We start from the raw sequence: 18807 nt of genomic DNA, 5'->3' as shown, positions 1-18807 counted from the left end.
TGCAAATAAAAAAGTTCGCTTTAATCAAATCGGCATGACGTCTCGAACAAACACCTCCACACCAGGTAACGACCAAACACGCACGGTGATGCTTCCTTTTGCACCGGGAGAGTTTGTATATTTGGTGTGATTTCTTTCGCGAACGACGCGGATCCATCCGCCCAAACCAGAAATCGAAAGATCTTTTCCTTTGTAATCGTCTAGACTAATCTCCACCTCTCTGGAAACGCGCAAGCTTGGAAGCGATTGGTAAAACTCTCGAGTGGGCGCACTTTCATCAAATAAGCACGTTTTGTCTCCACCATCGGCGTGTTTTTGCATGTCGTCAATCCTAGACTTAAATATGCGCATCTTCTTCGGTCCGTAAAACGAAACGTTCACCGTGTTCAAATCGTCCGTTTCCGGAGCGTCGAGGATATCTAATCGAACCAACCCGTTCCAATCAAACGAAACATTCTTCAACTTTTCACTATTGTTGTTGCTGCTATTAACGTTGCTAGTACTGCTGCTGCCGTCTTGTTGCGACACCGGCGCTCGATACACTTTCAAATCGCCGCCTAATTTCAGCGACTTCATTTGCTCCCCGTTTAATAACGAATTCACTCTGTGGTGTAAAAACACACCCGGCGTGTCGTATAAACTCTTCTTATCTTCAAACGCTTTGATTGGAATAACACCTAAAGTTGTTCCCGGCATAGAACTCGCCGTCGGTAACCTCTTCGACGGCGCGAAATAATTTCCCATTTCCGTCCTCAACACCTTCGTGAATTCTCTCACGAACGTCGATTTTCCCACATTCGCGGATCCTACCACGTACACGTCTCTCCCTCGTCGTTCGCGAATAGTCGTCAACACGGCCGCTCTCATCCCGTTCAAATCCTCTCCCCGTATTCCTCTCGTTCCCGGTGCAGTAGTATCGTTACCAACACTGCTATTACTTCTCGAGGATCCTGGCTTCCTCGCGGCGACGAAAATCGGATCTCCCGCCAGAGTCAACTTTTTCTTCGCGCATTCTTCGATCACGTACTCGATTAAACTCTCGTTGTTTTCCATTGCGAACCCTTTCCCAATAACGTCGCACTTCGTCACGACTAACAAAATCGGATTACTCCCGACTAAATCTCGTATCTTCGGGAGAAACGACCCGTGAAAATCAGTCAAATCGACAATCTTCACCACCAGCGCCTTCTTCCCGCGAATATCTTTCAAAGTCTCTCTCAACTCTTCCGGAGTGATTAACCCGGTCTCGATTTTCTGTCCACCTTGGCCAACGACTGCGTTAATCATTTGCCCGTTCGATAAATTCGAGCATCTCAGGCACAGAAGTAAATCCAACTGCTTATTTTTCTTCTTCGTCTCGTAGTCGAGTTCGGAGACGAAACCGACGGCGGACGGTGAAACCATTTGGATTTTCACGCCGCACCCGTAACACGCGCCTCTTTGCTTCCGTTCGATTTTTTTAATAATAAAAGGTGAAGGTGTCGTCGTCGTCGTTGTTGTTGTTATTGTCGTTGCTTCTTCTCCTTCTTCTTCTTCTTCTTCTCCTTCTTCTCTGTCGTTGTTATTATTGTTATTAGTATTGGTCACCGCCGTCGTCGTCACTCGAAATCGACTCTTTCGTCTTCCTCTCGTCGCTGCTCCAGAAGAAGAAGAAGAAGAAGAAAAAGAAGCGTAAGAAGTATTCTTCTCGCTCGATACAAAAGAAAGAGAAGGAGAACCCATCGATGCTTCTCGACGTAAACGACGAGGACGAGAGTAAGAAAGAGGCAAAAGCGACCGTGCAAAAGAGAAGAAGAAGGTGGTGGTTGTTGAAGGCATTTTTGCGTCTCTCAAATCTTTTCTTTTGTCTCTTCTTCTTCCCTTTTTGCAAGAGCGAAAAAAATTGAAAAAATTTGATCAATTTGTGAAAATTTCATTCTTCTCTCATCAATTCTTCATTCATTCAACACTTTTATTAGTATTTTGGATATACTGATTGATGACGATGATGATGAAAATGACTTTTGTGATGAGTATCGCTCGTACAACCACGAGTAGTAGCAGTAGTAGTAGTACAACAGGAACAACACGGTATCATCCTAGGAAAAGAAGAAGACGACAAAAAAGATTTGCATCCTCGCGCGCATTATCCTCATCTGATAGTGATGATACGTGTGCAAATATCACCACCACCACTCTCGCGACAACGACGACGATGACAACGATGATGGCTATGCTGCTGATGATGAATTTTGCTGTCGAACCAGCGGAAGCGGGCCAAATAACAAACTATCTCGCCGCTGGGAACTACTCCTTTTTGGAAAGAGAGTATCAAGACTTGACGTACGCGGGCGTTTCGCTCGTGGACGTTGGAACGTGCGATGGGAAACAGTGCGTGAAAGTCACCTACGATGACGAGAAAGTTCCGTTTGAGCGCATCATGAGAGTGTATTTTAAACATTTCGACCCGAAAAATGCGAGTAAAGGGCAATACTCGGAAGTCGGCGAGCAATATAAACCGGCGGTGTACGTCAACTCGGAGAAAGAAAAGACGTACGTGAACGATAGTTTAGATAAGTTGGAACGGTCGAGAGTGTTTGGGAGGAATTTGGCGGACAATTGGGTGTCGAATATCCCGGTGTTGGACGCGCAATCAGTGAAATTCGAGCGAGAACAGGATGACGGGAAGAGGAATGTGATGAAGACGAATCCGAAATCTCTGGAAAAGTTGTCGAAAGCGAGAGACGCGCAGTTCGATCAACTCTGGGGATTCGTTCAGTTTTGTTACGAACGCGTGTGTGGGTACGTCAGATTTGCGCCCGCGTGCGTAGGGGAGTGTCAGGAAGTTTTTCCAGAGTTTTTATCGCGGAATTCAGGCGTGCCCGAGTTGGAAGGCGATGTAAAAATTACCGGAGGGACGTACAAAGCTTAAAAGCGTGTGTATTTCTAACGTAGTAGTTTCTTTTTAGTTTACCTGGTAGTCACGATGTCATTAGAAAAAAAAGACGTATACAGTCAATAATCAAAGACGACGCGTCATACATGTGTTTGTGATTATGTTTACGTTATATGTATATATTTAAAAGCCAATCCATTCCTTAGTCTTATATTAATCTCTTCATACTCTTATTATCAAAATTACTTCTCCGGCCCTCTTTGCTTCAAAGTAATTTTATCACCTAAACTCAACGCAATGCCTTGCGTCTTGGATCGGATACGAATGTATCCGCCAAGTTTTCCATCTTTATCTTTTTCTACAGAGACGTTCACCAAAGCATCTTCACCGAAGACGCTCTTTGCGTACAAGTTCGCGGCTAAAAATCCGCACTCGCCGTCCAACGCCGACTCGGGAGTCAAGCACCTCATGTTTGTACTCTTCACCACGTGGTCCAGGTATTCTTTCACATCCGTAAACTTCGTGTTCACGGCGACTTTATTTTCCCATTCAAATTCGGCCCACATGTTTCTAAACGCAATGTCCGCGCACGATGCCGGGGAGATGTAATCCATGATATCGATGTGGATGTCGTTTAAGACGACGACGTTGCGATCCTCGTTTCTGGATTCATAGACAATGTTGCCAAAAATGACGCCAGTTTCCGTGGACGAAACTTTAATATTCGCGCGAATGTGTTTCGATTCTCCCGGTGCTAAGGTATAGTTTTGCGGTCTTTCCACCAGTTTTAAGTCACCCATGGTCGCGAGCTCTAAGCACACGTTTTGTAAGACTTCGTTCGTTCTGTTCGTCGCGGTGACGTCCATGACGATATCGTATTGGTGAACAGTGACGTAGGACTCGGCGTACACTGGATCGGAAAAGCCTGTCAACTGCAAGACTCTGTTCAACTTGGAATCTCTAGCGTTTGAGGCCGCGTCTGGGTCGTTAAACCCAGTCGCTCGGCGTAAATCAGTCGCCACGGCATCTTCCAATTCGACTTGCGATAAACCTTTTCTTGATTTCAAGTGATAGAAGTCAATCAAATCATCCGCTTGAGATTTTGGCTTTTCTTCCTTCTTCTCTCGTTCTTTCGCGTCGTTTTCGAGTTTTTCGCTGATCATCAACGAGAAAGATTCTCGGCAGTTTTCCAGCCAGACTCGTGTGGTTTCGGATTCCGGAGACTCTATCGCCGCGAAGCACTGCGTCAAACGCTCGGTCGAGTCGTAATCCATCTCGTGGGCGACGACGTGAGATTTCCCCAAGCGCAAGATGGCGACAATGTACAACATAACCTCCGCTTGCGTTCGGTTCTTTTCCTCTTCCGAAAACGTGTTGCTCTTCATGTACCTCAAACCGAGCTTGGTCAACGTACCGCCACAAATGGCAGCCAAGAAAAAGTCGCCGGATAAAAGCAACGCTCTCAAGTTTGGCGTCGAAGGGCCTCCTCCGGAGGTTTGAACAGCCGTTTGCGTAGCGTACGTACCGTCGGCTAAAACTATCGGTCGCTTCGATCCAGACTCGTACACTTCCTTCTCTTCCTCCGCATCATCCACGAATCGTTCGTCCGAGGGCGGTTCAAAGAATGGCGTTTCGCCTAAACTCGATTTCAACGTCGCCAACGCCTCTTCGACTTGTTCTCTCGTTTCGGAGTACTCGCCAATAATCCACAACGCCGTCGCACACACTCGACTCGATCGAATCGAGTAGAAAGAATCTAACAATCTCTGCAAAATCGATGCGCGCATACCGCTATTCGTTTGCGCGATTTCTCGAATGAACATAATCACATCCAACGCTGACGCCGTGTTCGGATCGCCCAAAAAGTCCATCAACATGTGCACGACAGAACCGGCAACGTCCGGGAATTTCACCGCGCACGCGTGAACGCTCTGTACCAGCATTTGCCGATATTCCGCGTTCTTCTCGCTCGCACCTAAACCGGTATCGCTTTGCGATTTGATAATTTCCTTCTTCAACGCGGTAACCACCTCCTCGATGTTCCTCGAGTTGATCAAATCCAAAACAATATCCAACGTCTTTCGACGAATATCCACGGACGGAGATGCCACCGCTCTCAAAATATCCATAACCATATCTTGCATCACTTCTCTGTGATTCTTTTTCAAATCCGCCAATCGATCCAACACGATCAACTTGACGTTGTTGTCGCCTTGCGAGACGATAAGTTGGCAATAGCAATTCGCCGCTGCCTTAATCGCAGTCGGCGCGTTACTCAACGCAACCAACGTATTTGCACACTCGTAAATCACAGAAGTGTTGTTGGTTTGCAGCAACATCAAAATAATCTTAATGTACTTCCCTTTTTGCGACGGATCTGTTCGACACACCTTTCTAACCAAATCCAAAACGACTGTTTGTAGGATATCGCCCCAGTTAGCGACAGATTCCAAATTGGCCATTAAATATTGCACCGCGCGATCTTGATCCGAATGATACAACATCAAAAACGCGTTACGTCGCGTACTCAAATCCGACTCTCCACCATTCAACAACTGCTCGACAATCTCCGGCGCGTCTTGAATCATAATCTCGCCTCTAGGCGTTTCGGTGTAAATCTTATGAATAGCCATCACCGCGTTCCTTCGCACGTACGGATGCCTATGCTCTAAGTTTTGCACGATAGACGGAATCAACGGCTCAATCAACTCTGGATCGTTCAATCGACACAAAAATCGCAACGTCGACCCTCGAATAAACTCGTTCGGGTGCTGCAAATTGTTCCTCAAGTTTTGGCAAATCAAGATCATTTCCGGAAGCAATTTTCCTTCGCTGTCCGTCTTTTCAATGATCTCCATGTACAACAGCAACAACTTTTGCACCAAGTGATCCTCGCTCGGTAAAACGTATCGAACGATGGTGATGAAAATCTGCGGTAAGTGTTCGCCGTTCATTAACAACGAGATGACTTTCTTCATCGCGTCCGCCTTTTCTTCGTTCGATCCGGTTTCTAGTGACTCTTTGATTTCTTTCGATGACGCAGACTTGTCGAAATGGACGAGCATGGTGCATCCTCTCTCGATGACTTGGTTGATGGTGCCCATCTTCTCTCTTTCTCTCTGTTTATATTAAATCTCGCGCTCTTTGTATTCAGCGTGTATATCAAAGACTTTCTTCTTCAATCGAGGGTAAAACTTTTGAGAAGAATTTAAAGCTGGTGTTTTTCGTTATGCGCGAATTAAAAAAAAAGACGCGAAATCCTCCTTTTTTCTTCCGCGTGCGAACGAGTCACGATCGATACAACGTCAGATTCTCGTAAGAAATATCCTCCTCTTCGCGAATTGAGCTAAATTGAATGTCAACCGGGCTCGTTTTTAGCGTTTTTATACGAAGATCCGATGATGATGATGATGAAAACTTTTCGACGCCGCTCCATTTTTTTTTCTCTTCGCATTGAGACACTAAATATCGATGGTCGGGATCCATTTTCCCACAACAACAAACAACAACATCAAAGAAAAATTTAAAATTCTTGTTCTCTCATATATTTACACACAACAACAACAACAACAACAACAACAACAACAACAACAACAACAACAACAACAGAGATACAACAAAAATGTCGAAGGATTTAGTCCTTTTATATTGCACGCAACAGAACCGTCCGTTCAACGCGACCAACCTCGCGGACGCGTTGCAAAAAGAAGGCGTGAAAAAAGCCACCGCGCAGAGGTATTTAGATAATTTGGTCGAGGAGAAGAAATTATCGTTTAAAGAGAGTGGGAAATCAAAACTGTATTACGCGTTGCAACCGGAGGATGTTTTGGGAAAAGAAGAGGTGCACGCGTTGGAATTGGAGGTGAAAACGAAAACGGAGCAAGTTATGGCGAAGAAGCAAGAGATTCAGAGGAAGATGCGAGAGTTGCAGACGCATAAGAATCAGATTTCAGTGAAGGAAATTCGAGAGGAAACGACGAAAAAAACGAAAGAGAACGGAGAGATTATGAACAAGGTGAAACCGTTGAAGGAGAAGTTGATGGCGCAACAACAGAAAAAAGATGAAGAAAGAGGAGGAGGCGAAAAGGACGCGCTAAAAGAAGCCATGAAAGCGCAAAAGGAAACGGAAAAAAAATTCGTGACGCATTGTGAGACGTGGTTGAAACGCAAGCGCGCGTTTCGCGATATCGCGGCGACTATAGTCGAAGGGAGCAGCGTGAAGGAGAAAGATTTGATGAAACAGTTGGAAATCGAAACAGATGAGGCGAATGGGGTGGAGGAGAAGGAGTTCAGAGCTTTATTGGACGGATTGAAGAAGAAGATGAGAGCGGACGAGATGAATAAGATGATGAACAAGAAGAGGAAATTGACTGCGGCGTAAAATGGAATATAATACTGTATCGATTCGCAAAATAATATTCGCGCGCGTGAGAGAGAGAGAGAGAGTATCATTGTCGCAAGAAAGAGAGATAAACATACGAAAAACAAACAACACACATAGTAGCGAGAGAAACACGCACGAATAGAAGAAGAACATTGTACTTTAGTAGATGAAAATTTTATAGTTTCTTCAGATATTACATTCCGTTTTTTAAGGGCACTTTTTGTGAATGTGCGATACACCGTATTCATCGTATTCCGCCTTGGACATCCACATTTGCTGAAAAGACCCCAGCGAGGCTAAAATACTCCCACCAATCCACGTCGCGAATCGTCGTTCGACTGCGTTTTGACTCGCGGTGACTTTCGTCTTGACATTTTGCGGCGCGTGGTCGAAAATCGCGCTTTCCAATCGCTCTTTGCAATTGACAAACATGGTTCCACCACCGGTTAAGATGACGTTGCCAAACAAATCCTTTCTGGCGTCCACGTCCGCGTTTTGAATGCTCGCTAAAACCTGTGCCGGCAACGACATCGCGTTTTGCATGTCGTCCACCACTGGCGGTCCTTTCAACTTCAGCTCGTCCACGATGGCCGGGTTGAACATAATTTCCGGAACGATGAACCTTTCCACGCCAACTTCAATGGTGTTCCCATCGGGCAACTCGTACTGTACCGTAGGCATTTGGTTGATTTCGCTGTTTTTTAAATCCAAACGCACGTCCGATAATCGCATCACGCTTGCTTTCGCGTCCTCTGCAATCTGATGTCGTTTCAACAAGTTGTACGATTTGGACGTTTTCGGAAAGGATAAATTTTCAATTTTAAACTCGCCGTCGTTCTTTCCACCCGTCTGTAACTTCTTCTTGAACGCGTATCTAGGTTTAACTTCGTTTTTCATTTTCTCTTCCATGTATCGTAAAGTGGTTTCGGTCAAGCAATCTCCGCCTAAAGCTTTCGATTGAATCACGCTCTTCACCAACGCGTACCCCTCGTGTACCGCGCACGTCGTCGCCGCGCGTCCACCAACATCCACGCTCAAGCCCGTCGCCTTCCCGCTCGCGAAACAGGAGAGAACAGGATTTTTACCCAAAAAAACCGCCGGCAATTTATACTTTTCAAACAACAACTCCACGATCTTCTCCCGGTTCGCCTCCGGCGTCAGTACCGGCTCGCTCAAAAGAATAGGATGTTCCGCCGTTTGCACGCACAACCTACCTCGAAACACATGGTCGCATATCGCCTCGTACGCGTCTAAATCGTCCAACACGCCGTCCGCGTTAAATGGAGAGCAATATTCAACGTCGTCTCTCCGGATGTTATCCGAGTCTACGACGAAAAAATCCTTGTCTTGAGGAGACTTTCGAAATATGTTTGTGTTTTGGATCGATTTCGGTTTCATATCGTGCGGGTCGTCCGCGTCTTTCATTTCCGCGTCGGAATCCTTCGATGGACCGCCCAGTTGCCCGGTGCCTCGTCCGACAGACTGTACGTACGCACGAAACCATCGAGAAAGAAACAGATTTTAACGTGAGTATTCAAGCATAAACGACAAAGAGTTCTCGATCGAGGAAAGGCGGCAACAACACGACGCAAAAGACGAAAGAGAAGAAAAAAGAAACAATACATAACAACAGCACTTACGGATGAAAACACCGCGCTCGGTGTGTCCTGTCCCGCGTATCCTGCTTTAACGGAGTGTGTTCCGACGTCCATGACGATCGCGGAAACTTCATCGCCCCCGTACATGGTGGTTGACTATTGAATTTTTTTGTATCTAATACTTATTAAGTGAATTGATTTGATTGAATTGATGATTTCCCTAACTCGTCTTCTTTTACTTCTACTTCCACTTCGTCTTCTTCTTCTTCTGTGCGAGTGCGCGCGATTTGAATTTCACGGTTCCCTTTCTTTGTCTGGGCGCGTATGAATGAACTGATTCGAAACAGAACACCACCAATAAGAATAAGAGTAGAGAGTACAGGAAATAGAAGAAGAGAATTCAGAGTTTTTGTTGAATTTTGTGTTTGTGTCTGCTTTTTCTTTCGCTCCTTCGATGGGCAAAATTAGGACTACCGAGGAGGGTGTATAACTTAATAGAAGAATAGTATAGATTAAAACGTGGTGGTTCATTTACTTGGTGCTGTCTTTCAAATACGCGATCAGATCGGCTCTGTCTTGCGGTTTCTTCAAGCCGGCGAAAACCATCTTCGTCCCTGGAATGTACTTCTTCGGGTTCAACAAGTAGTCGTACAACGTCGTCTCGTCCCACTTGACGCCTTTGTTTTTGTTCGCCGCGGAGTAGGAGAAACCTTCCGTGGTGCCGGAAACGCGACCGAAAAGGCCTCCTAAGTTTGGTCCCTGTTGGTTTTAAGTCAGTAGTAAACAGAGTAAAACGTGTGTGAGTTTTCGTCGTTGTAAAGATCTCTCGCTTCTCTCTCAGCCGCTACGAGAGAAACTCGATAACGTTTCACCTTGCACGGGCTACACCCAAAATCGATCGAGTCGAAAACAAATCCAATCGCGAAGAAAGCGCGTCCGGGACGACCAGATCTGATCGCACGATCGACTGAAACTGCTCGAACATCCTTGTTACCCTTTCCTCTCAAACACTCCAAAGCCTATCGGAGAAAAGATGACGACGAAAACACACTCTCGTACCTGTTTGTGTCCTCCCCCCGGTTCTGCGACGTGGCACTGCGCGCACTTCGTCTTGAAAATCTTCGCGCCTATGAGTACGAAAGTAAAAGAAAGAGAGAGACAATACGTCAGTAAAACGAGTCACGCGTAAAAACACAAAAGAAGGAAGGAATGTTAAAAGAAATCCTGTATATAAATTCTCGTACCCTTGGCGACGTCTCCTGCGGGAGCTTCTGCAAACGAAGCCATTTCGGATGTGATTCTTTTTTCTGTGGTTTTCTCCTTCTTTTCTCTACATGTCTTTTTAATTGTTGTTGTTGATGTGCGTGAGAGGAGAAGAAGAATTTTTGAGCCGTCAAAAAAGACTCCTCCAAACAGAGAAGAGAAGAGAGAAAAATTATTGTGAATTTACACTCACTTAAGACACGATTACACTTTGCGCTTTCGTATTGCGCATTATTAATCGATTGATTTGATACATTAAGAAGAAGAAGAAGAAGAAGAAGAAGAAGGATTTAAGAAGAAGAGCGACAAAAATGTCCCCTCCAACAACGGCAGCAGCAGCGGGCATCGATAACACGACGAGAAAAAAATGGGACAAATCCGAATACGCCGCGAAAGCGTTGCAACGCGTCGAGGAGGAAGACAAGAAAAAACCGAAAGCGTCGGATTTTGGTTTAGTCGTGAAACAACCACTGACGAGAGAGAACATGATCAAGAGAGATTTTAAGAAAGATTTAGAGAGTAAAGTAGGGACGGTGACGTTGGTAAATCCAAACACCGGGGAAGGATCCGGGTTTCGATGTAAAGAAACCGGAGTGATTTTACACGATTCGTTGAGTTATTTAGACCACATCAACTCGAAGAAAACGCAACGCGAACGAGGGATATCGATACACGCGGAACGGTCGACGGTGGAGCAAGTGAGGAACAGATTTGCGGTGCATAAAAAGAGGAAAGAAATAATCAAGAGAGGGGAAAATCCAGACGAAGGCATCGATACTGAAACAGATTTAGTGAAAAGGATCGAACACGCGACGAATAAAGAACGCGAAGAAGCCGAGGCGAAGCGAGAGAGGAAACGGTTGAAGAAAGAGGCGAAGAAAATGGGGAAGACAAAGGAGGAGGTGGAGAAGACCGTAGAAGAGGAAGAGATGATGAAAGCGATGGGATTCAGCGGATTCGGAGGAGGATAATGGAAATAGGAGTAGGAGTAGTAATATGTAGCAAAAAAGAAAATAGTTCTTTTCAAAATGTTTCCTGCGCGGTGACAAGATGTAGTAGAAGACGCGTGTGTTTTACTATTTATAAGCTAGACTTATCTTCTTCAATACTATATCGTCATCTCACAAACGCTCGTCGCGGACGTGGTGGCTACCTCTCAAACAGTCCCTTCGCATCTTCTCGAACACGTTTCGAACGATCAACGGATCGTCCGTAACTATGCCGTCGACGTTGTTGTTCGCCAACTTCCGCACTCTTCGAGCGTCGCTTACGGTCCACGCGAACGTCTTTAAACCTAACTTATCGTTCGCGTCTCGAACGAGTTTCTCTTCTTCAGCCATTTCCGATTGAATCGCCACGCAATACGCACCTAAAGGTCTGTTTATGCTCAATTCGTGGTACCCTTCGTCTCTCAACGCACGGGAGAAATTCGCCACCGTGTACCCGACTTTGTGTTTACCGCCGTCGAATTCTATGAATTTCCTCAACATCGCGTCTGTTTTTCCCCAAAATACGCACTCTTCGCAACTTCTCTTACTATTATGCTTATTATTATTGCTACTTCTACCACCCCCGTTATGATTGCTACTATCTTCCGCAAAAACAGTCTCGAATATTTGTTCCGGTAATCCCGACCATCCCGCTTTCGGGTCGTCCTTCACGTCAATCGTGACTTGTTTAAACCCTCTGTTTACGACTTGGTCAACAACCTCTCTAAACGTGGATATCCAAACGCCTTTCTTCTTCGCATGCATTCGTATGACGTCTAAAGTCACGTCTTGCACTCTCTCAAACTTATTATTCGTAATCGCTTTCAACTCTCGCGAGTGTAAACACACCAACTCGTTATCTCGCGTTCTCGAGACGTCCACCTCCACGCACTCGAATCCTTCCCTACTCGCGGCGACAAAAGCAGATACCGTGTTTGGAAACGACGCGCCTTTTTCTTGCCCGACGCCGCCGTGCAATCCTCCATGCGCGCAAATCAAAGGTGCGCGTTCGTTCCTCTCTTCGCAAAACTTCCTCGAGACGTGTTTGTCTCGGTGGTCGACGTGCGTTTGGTGCGTGAACTGATCCAAAGTTCTCATGGTAAACCACAAAGAGACGATCGAGAACAATAATAAAACTCCACCCGGACCTCTCAACCAGCTGGATAAAAATCTCGGCGTTTGAAACCCGCTGCCGTCTTGATACTCTTCTCTCGCCAACAAAGGACGATACCTCGGTTGTCGTCCAAAACCGATTCTCTCTCGTCGTCTCTGATAGTCATCGAAAAATCGTCTGGACTGATTGAGAATACCTCTCGGGCTGATTAAAGCCACGCCTCGGGCAAATGCAGACGCAGACGGAGAAGAAGAAGACTGTCCGGGAGCAGATGATTGCCGTGGGTTTGCAGACGGTTGTTGTTGTTGTTGTTGTCGTCGTCCTCCTCCTCTTTGTGGGCGTTGTCTCTGGTTCGGGTACATTATGTTTTCACAAATTTCAAAGACGACTTTGAAGGAAACACACACGCGCGCGCAGACAGACAGACAGACAGACAGAGAGACAGACAGAGAGAGAATTCACCACGAGCACACAAACTCTTTCGTCTTCTTCGCGCGATGATTATGACGCTCAACAAAATTCCACCGCGAAAGCGTATATAAAGCTCGTCATAGTATCATCACACTGGTAGAAGTTTTTCTTCCATTTTATATTAATTTAATGAGGAAGAAGAGAGAAAAGCAAACGAAGCGAGAAATTTTTTTTTGCAAGGAGCCTCATCAGACAACCACGAAAATACATAAAAAAAATCACCAGACCCATCAGAGACACAACAACAATGAAACGCTCTTCTTCTTCTTCTTCTTCTTCTTCTTCTTCTTTGCGCGCGGTGTGCAGAAACTACTTTCTCTCACACGCATCGGGGTCCGCGTCATCTTCTACCACCGCTTCTGCGAGTCATTATAGCACCAGAAGCGCTCAAAATTACTTCTCTCCACCTTCTTCTTCGAACGCTGCGACGAAAAAAAAGGCAGAAGACGTGTCCTTTCCATTCAGAGAAGAAGAAGAAAGACGACGACGTCGATTTTCTTCCTCTTCTTTTGTCGCGAAAGCAGAAAAAGCGGACGCTTCTTCAGAACCAAAAACGACGATTTTGTACACCACGACGCACGAAAAACTCACGATTCAGCGACCATCGTCGTCTTTGAACGATGACGATGACGATGATGAGAGTAGTGCGAATAAAAATGTGTCCGTCGCCGTTGCCATCAGCGACTTTGGATTCGATAAAATAGGAGACGTTTTGCAGATTGAGAAGAAGGTGCTCAAAAACTCACAAACAAAAAATGAGTTCATCGAAAACGAAACGTCGTTGGCGACTTTGAAATGGTCCGGGTTTCACAGAACCGCCGCGGATGAGTTATACCACAGTTTATGGTCCAACGTCAACGGGACGAGACATTTGAAATTACCGTTTCCAGTGACGAATGTTCGATTTAACGACGAGATGGTCCGAGAGGCGTACAAACTGTGCGTGCCGAGCGCGAGTATTTTAGAGTGCGAAGCGATCGGAGAAGAAGTGGAGAAGTGTTCGGATTTAATGAACGAAAGTGAATACGAGAAGTTTATCGACCGAGAGTTGGAGGAGGAAGAAAACGCGTCGTATAAGAGTTATCCGTAAAATTGCTTATTAGATCTTTAATAGTATGTGTTCTGTGTAGAAGAAAGAACGAAGGCGTGAGAGAGAGTCAACTTTTTCGATTTTATAAAGTATGTATACTTTTATTATAGAGCGGCTTGTTTGTAATTATATATGTACGTGTGTATCCCCAAACTGAATGAGTTCACTTCGTCTTCCGTTTCTTAGATGCCGGCGATGGCGACGACGCTATCGCTTTCGTTTTACCGAGACGCGGCGATTCAACCGCTTTCGTAATCTCCACCCCTTCTTCCACAATTTCTATTTCGTCGCTCGCTTCCCCATCAGTCGCCGCTCCGTCTTCATCCTTCTCCTTTTCTGCACCTTCCGCAACCTTTGGCGTTTCACCTCTCAACTCGAACCCTTCCGGGAACGCATCCTCGTCAAACTCTTCCAAATTCTGATGCACGACGACCAAGTCAAACTTCAGCTCTTGACTGTTATCGTCGACGCATAAAATACCGCCAGACTCCAAGCCTAAATCTTGTAAAGTTCTTTTCCCGATTATCGCGTAGTTTTCCACCTCGTCGTCGTCTAAATCCTCCCCTTCTTCGTGCAACATATCGTCGCCTTTCAAAACCGTAGGTTCGTTCGTGTTCAACTTCTTCTTCAAAACTTTCGAGATGACGTCGGCTAAGGTTGTCTTGGATATGTCGCAACACAATTCGGCGCGAGCGTTTGCGCAGACGACGCACTTTGGGTTTTGCTCGTCTGGCGCGAGCGGTTGCAACAGCTGTCGTCCGGCGTTAAAATTACCGACAAATGTGTATCTAGAGTTTGCCAGTTTAATCAATCTATCGTTTTTGCCCTCTCCTTCTTCTTTTTCATCGAGATGTTTTTGCGCATTTAAAATCTTCAAAGCTTCGATGACGATTAACCCGGAAATGATGGCGTTGGTCGTAGCTACCGCGTGGACGATGTTCCCGGCCACACCTTTCGCATCAAATCTAGACATGTACTCGATGCCATAATTCGCACATCTCAGTTGCGCCGTAGCGGTGACAAACGCCACCGCGTCGTCGTCGTCTTTATCAAACTCGCTTATTCGGTCGCCTTTTTCAAACAACTTCCCGGCGGACCGAACAAAAATCTCCGACGCTTCCTCCATCGTCCACTTCTTATGCGCATCGCCGTAACCCGTCGTCGCTGTCCGTTCTTCTTTTGTTTTTAACAACGTCTCTGAGTCCAAAGCCTCCGGTTTCTTATCTCTGTTCGCCCACATGTCTTCTCGCTCTAACAAATCTTTGATTTTCTTCTCAAAGACGTACGCGAACACTCGTTTCGCAAACGCCGTCCCGGCCTCGTTCTCTTTCCTCGTAAACGCATCTCGCGCTTCTTCCTCGTCTAAATCGCTCGGATCCTCTTTATTCGCCCCGAACAATCTCGGAAACAACAGATCCGTCGCGAACACTATCGTATGCACGAACGTGCTCGGCGTATCTCTTAAAGTACAAATCGGGAACGACTTTGGGACCGGTTTCGGCGCGCACTCGAAACAGGAACAATACTTCCCTCGCAAGTGCACCGTCACTTGGCCTTTGTACCCAGTCGTCCCGGACTCGACTAACGGCACGTTCGCGGATAAGCACAACCGATTGACGTGCCTTCTCGCTTCCAGATTGTCCAAACCGTTCAGCACGATGTCAAATTTTTTGAAAAAATCCAACCCAAATCGCTCCTCTTTGATGTTCCCGGTATACGCTTCAATGTTTATCCCCGTTTGTTTCGAGCCCGCGAATTTCTCCACGCTCTCTTTCGCCACTTGACTTTTGCTCATCCCGACGTGTTTCTTTCGGAATAAGAATTGCCGGTTTAAGTTTGAGATATCGATGGTGTCCAAATCTATGATGGAAATGTTTCGGAAACCAGTCAAGGCGAGCGTTTTTATCAACTCGCATCCGATGCCACCGGCGCCAACCATTAAGATGTTTTTCGATAAAGTTTCCGAATCCGTAGACGAGAATAAGAGTTGTTCAGGAGCGAGAGGAGCATCAGGAGTTTCATTATTATTATTGGTGGTGGTGGTGGTGGTGGACGCCATTTTGGTGGTGGTGGTGGTGGTATCTCAAAGTAAGTCGTGAGAAGGAAGTACTCGTAGTGGAGAATCTGAAAAAAAAAACTCAGAGCTGCTTCATATGAACTCTACTACTCTACTACTTCTACTCGCATTAGAAATCCATTTACATATCCAAAACCCGCTCGCTGGCGCGAATGGCTTTGCTAACCCCGGTTCTGCACGCTAAGTGTTTTTCTAAGTGTTTCAAGACCGCGCTGGCGTCTTTTAAGGAATACTTCCCGCGTTTCCAGGTTTTATAAAAGATGTTCCACACGCCGACGTAATAACTGTCGAGGCAATCCCAGACGGAGTTGAACTTGGAGTTCCGGTCGTTTATGTGCTCGTTTAGGAAACCATTCTCGAGGACACGAATGGACCAGCTGGTGAAGGTGACGCCTAACGCGCACATTGGAAACTGTTGGCCTGGGCACCGGGAAAGACGGTGGACAGCCACGGCGTTTCGGCCGAGCGTGACGCCGTTGTTCGCGTTCCCACTCGCGGCGCTCGCCGCGGCGGGTATCGCAGGTGCCGCGTTAAACAATACAAACGACACCATGTTCGCCACGGCTAACGCTCCGCACGCTCTCACATCCGTGCTCGGGTCTTCACCTTGGAAACCGATCGTTTCCCAGTGCTTCCCGACGGCGTCGATTTCCTCCTCGCGATAGTCTCCCGTGAGTTTCGCGTAAATCGTCAACACCATTTTCCGATGCATTTCGTCCGCTTTCTCTAATTCTATTTTGTCTCCTTCTTCCTCCTCCTCGCTATTATGATTATTCTTATTGTTATTACCATCGTTGTTCGTTTTTGTTTTCTCATTCTTCTTCTTTAACTTCTTCCTCCGGTTCCATTTCAACGGCATTTGGCTCAGCGCTAATATCCTCTCCCGTTCGTCCAACAACCGATGGCTTTGCAACGGTTTTATCTGTCCTTTAAACGCGCTCATAAATCTGTCTCGTTTGCTCCTCAGTGGAGGTGCGTGTAACTGTACCATCGTCGTCGTCGCACTCGTCGTCGTACTCGTGGTGGTCGTGGTGGTCGTCGCAGCAGCAGCAGCAGCCGCTCGTTCCACGAGCTCTCTCGTAAAATCACACTCCGGGGAGAGGAAGGAGTCGAGCATTTCTTTCCTCGATTTGAGAAGGAAATTTTCATCATCATCATCGTTGGTATTCGTATTCGTATTCGTAGTATTCGTGGTAGTATTCATTATTGAAGACGTTCTTCACTTCTCAACTTTTCAACGCATCGTCATCTTCACAAAGAAGAGAGTTATTTTTTTAAGAGAGAGAGAGAGAGAGGTGCGTTCATAGAACGTGTGAAGTGTTATACTGGTAGTTAAAAAAAGTTTTTTCCACATGTTTTTTTTCGTTGTGTGTTTGTTGAGAAAAAAAATCCAAAATTCTTCACTCACTCTTTCTTTGAAAGAAGATTATGATTCGACGTAAACGACAGGAGGAGGAGGAGGAGGAAAAAGGAGGAAAAAGAAAAGTTCTTCCAAACTCTTCGTTGTCGTTCACGTCGCGCTCATCTTCTCATCGTTTGGTCGGAGTCGTTCTTTTCTTCGCGTCGTTCGCCGTCGTCTGTTCGAAAAGCGTGCGATTTTACTTTGAACATTTCAACAACTCTTCTTTGTCTTTGTCTTTGTCTTTGTCTTCGTTACCACCCGGAAACCCGATGATCTTTTCAAAAGAAGAAGGAAAAGAAGAAGAAGAAGACGACGACGACGAAGAGGAGGAGGATACAAATAATGTGTTCGGCGATTTGCGCGAGAACGATTTAGTAGAGACGCCTTTCAAGAGATTGCGAAAAACAACAAAAACAACGATATCGAAAAGTATTTTAACGAAGATGAAAGACTTGCCGATGATGGATATATTTAGTAGCAGCAGCAGTAGTAGTAGTAGTAATAATAATAATAATAATAAAAAGAAGCAATACGAAACGTGCGCTTTAGTCGGCACGGCGGCTATCGTGACGGACGCGCAGAGAGGCGGCGAGATTGACGCGAACGACGCGGTGTTTCGGACGGACGACGCGCCGACGAAAAGGTACGAACAGTTTGTAGGGAGGAGAGCGACGTATAGGATTGTGAGCGGTGGTGGTGGTAGTAGGAGTAGCAGTAGTAGCAGTACGTCGTCGTTTTTTGAGGACATTGTTTCGTCCGGGGAGGCGGTGAAAGAGAAATCGATTGTAACGATTGGAACGACGATGACCACCACCTCTTCTTCTTCGATGGAAGGCGAAAGCGAGGACGAAAGTGCGGGGGGCAACGGCGACGAGGGCGAAGATCGAAAAGTGATGAAGAAATATACGTCGCCGTTTGCTAAATATCTGGTCGCTTTAGACGACGTCGCGAAGGAGAAAATTCGAGAAGCTTTATCCTTAACCGACGAAGAGAATGATGAGAACGACGACGACGGAGGAGAAGAAGGAAGAGGAGATCAACTCACGCACGCGATCGCTTTGGACGCTTCTTTCGCCGATGCCATCCGCGAAGCGTACACCACCGCCGGTGCGTTACTCAACGACCTGGGCGAAAACTTCAAAATCCGCCAGACGCCACCAGTTGGCGCCTTTGCTCTCTTCTTCGCCCTCTCCAAATGCAACCGCCTCACCTTATACGGCGTCCCGTCTCCGGATTCCAACCGGTTGGAAACGCAGCCGTATTGGCCTCGAAAAACGAAAACCGAAAGTGGGGGGAAACCGACGAAAATTGACATCTTTGGCGATCGAGTGTTGTACGCCTTGGTTCGTTTGTTCGCTTTAGAAGGTTTCGTAGACGTTGTCAACTAATACTATCATACTGGGTATGTAATATACCTGGTACTCTTGCATATGATGTAAAATTTGCCTTCAAAATCTCAAATAAAAAAAAAAAAAAATTTTCTCCCACACAACAACAACGCGAACAACAACAACAACTCTCAATTACGAATAATAATACTAATA

General features: G+C 46.1%; 12 protein-coding genes across 12 annotated transcripts; 5 read left to right on the top strand and 7 right to left on the bottom strand.

Moving 5' to 3' along the window:
• Positions 1 to 24: 24 nt before the first annotated feature.
• On the bottom strand, positions 25 to 1722 carry Bathy06g04850 (predicted protein; the record flags this gene model as incomplete). Its single annotated transcript, XM_007512455.1, has 1 exon — positions 25 to 1722. The coding sequence occupies one exon, from the start codon at positions 1720 to 1722 to the stop codon at positions 25 to 27; it is 1698 nt and encodes a 565-aa protein (XP_007512517.1).
• A 274-nt stretch (positions 1723 to 1996) lies between these two features.
• Positions 1997 to 2911, top strand: Bathy06g04840 (predicted protein; the record flags this gene model as incomplete). Its single annotated transcript, XM_007512290.1, has 1 exon — positions 1997 to 2911. One exon carries the CDS (start codon positions 1997 to 1999, stop codon positions 2909 to 2911), a length of 915 nt encoding a protein of 304 aa, XP_007512352.1.
• A 206-nt stretch (positions 2912 to 3117) lies between these two features.
• Bathy06g04830 (predicted protein) lies at positions 3118 to 5979 on the bottom strand (the record flags this gene model as incomplete). The annotated part of the gene is made up of 1 exon (XM_007512791.1): positions 3118 to 5979. The coding sequence occupies one exon, from the start codon at positions 5977 to 5979 to the stop codon at positions 3118 to 3120; it is 2862 nt and encodes a 953-aa protein (XP_007512853.1).
• Positions 5980 to 6497: 518 nt separating this feature from the next.
• Bathy06g04820 (predicted protein) lies at positions 6498 to 7256 on the top strand (the record flags this gene model as incomplete). The annotated part of the gene is made up of 1 exon (XM_007512306.1): positions 6498 to 7256. One exon carries the CDS (start codon positions 6498 to 6500, stop codon positions 7254 to 7256), a length of 759 nt encoding a protein of 252 aa, XP_007512368.1.
• Positions 7257 to 7466: 210 nt separating this feature from the next.
• On the bottom strand, positions 7467 to 9004 carry Bathy06g04810 (the record flags this gene model as incomplete). Its single annotated transcript, XM_007512322.1, has 2 exons — positions 7467 to 8741; positions 8900 to 9004. The coding sequence occupies 2 exons, from the start codon at positions 9002 to 9004 to the stop codon at positions 7467 to 7469; spliced, it is 1380 nt and encodes a 459-aa protein (XP_007512384.1).
• Positions 9005 to 9388: 384 nt separating this feature from the next.
• On the bottom strand, positions 9389 to 10144 carry Bathy06g04800 (predicted protein; the record flags this gene model as incomplete). Its single annotated transcript, XM_007512728.1, has 3 exons — positions 9389 to 9616; positions 9917 to 9984; positions 10102 to 10144. The coding sequence occupies 3 exons, from the start codon at positions 10142 to 10144 to the stop codon at positions 9389 to 9391; spliced, it is 339 nt and encodes a 112-aa protein (XP_007512790.1).
• Positions 10145 to 10431: 287 nt separating this feature from the next.
• On the top strand, positions 10432 to 11091 carry Bathy06g04790 (predicted protein; the record flags this gene model as incomplete). The annotated part of the gene is made up of 1 exon (XM_007512281.1): positions 10432 to 11091. The coding sequence occupies one exon, from the start codon at positions 10432 to 10434 to the stop codon at positions 11089 to 11091; it is 660 nt and encodes a 219-aa protein (XP_007512343.1).
• A 150-nt stretch (positions 11092 to 11241) lies between these two features.
• Bathy06g04780 (predicted protein) lies at positions 11242 to 12585 on the bottom strand (the record flags this gene model as incomplete). The annotated part of the gene is made up of 1 exon (XM_007512285.1): positions 11242 to 12585. The coding sequence occupies one exon, from the start codon at positions 12583 to 12585 to the stop codon at positions 11242 to 11244; it is 1344 nt and encodes a 447-aa protein (XP_007512347.1).
• Positions 12586 to 12941: 356 nt separating this feature from the next.
• On the top strand, positions 12942 to 13784 carry Bathy06g04770 (predicted protein; the record flags this gene model as incomplete). Its single annotated transcript, XM_007512317.1, has 1 exon — positions 12942 to 13784. The coding sequence occupies one exon, from the start codon at positions 12942 to 12944 to the stop codon at positions 13782 to 13784; it is 843 nt and encodes a 280-aa protein (XP_007512379.1).
• A 163-nt stretch (positions 13785 to 13947) lies between these two features.
• On the bottom strand, positions 13948 to 15843 carry Bathy06g04760 (predicted protein; the record flags this gene model as incomplete). The annotated part of the gene is made up of 1 exon (XM_007512328.1): positions 13948 to 15843. The coding sequence occupies one exon, from the start codon at positions 15841 to 15843 to the stop codon at positions 13948 to 13950; it is 1896 nt and encodes a 631-aa protein (XP_007512390.1).
• A 139-nt stretch (positions 15844 to 15982) lies between these two features.
• On the bottom strand, positions 15983 to 17065 carry Bathy06g04750 (predicted protein; the record flags this gene model as incomplete). Its single annotated transcript, XM_007512414.1, has 1 exon — positions 15983 to 17065. One exon carries the CDS (start codon positions 17063 to 17065, stop codon positions 15983 to 15985), a length of 1083 nt encoding a protein of 360 aa, XP_007512476.1.
• Positions 17066 to 17289: 224 nt separating this feature from the next.
• On the top strand, positions 17290 to 18651 carry Bathy06g04740 (unknown protein; the record flags this gene model as incomplete). Its single annotated transcript, XM_007512610.1, has 1 exon — positions 17290 to 18651. One exon carries the CDS (start codon positions 17290 to 17292, stop codon positions 18649 to 18651), a length of 1362 nt encoding a protein of 453 aa, XP_007512672.1.
• Between the last annotated feature and the right edge of the window lie 156 nt (positions 18652 to 18807).

The sequence above is a fragment of the Bathycoccus prasinos genome (genome assembly GCF_002220235.1).
Source record: "Bathycoccus prasinos genomic : Chromosome_6".
NCBI lineage: Eukaryota > Viridiplantae > Chlorophyta > Mamiellophyceae > Mamiellales > Bathycoccaceae > Bathycoccus > Bathycoccus prasinos.
Note: the sequence above shows the minus strand (reverse complement) of the source record. Positions and strands in the feature narration are given on the sequence as shown.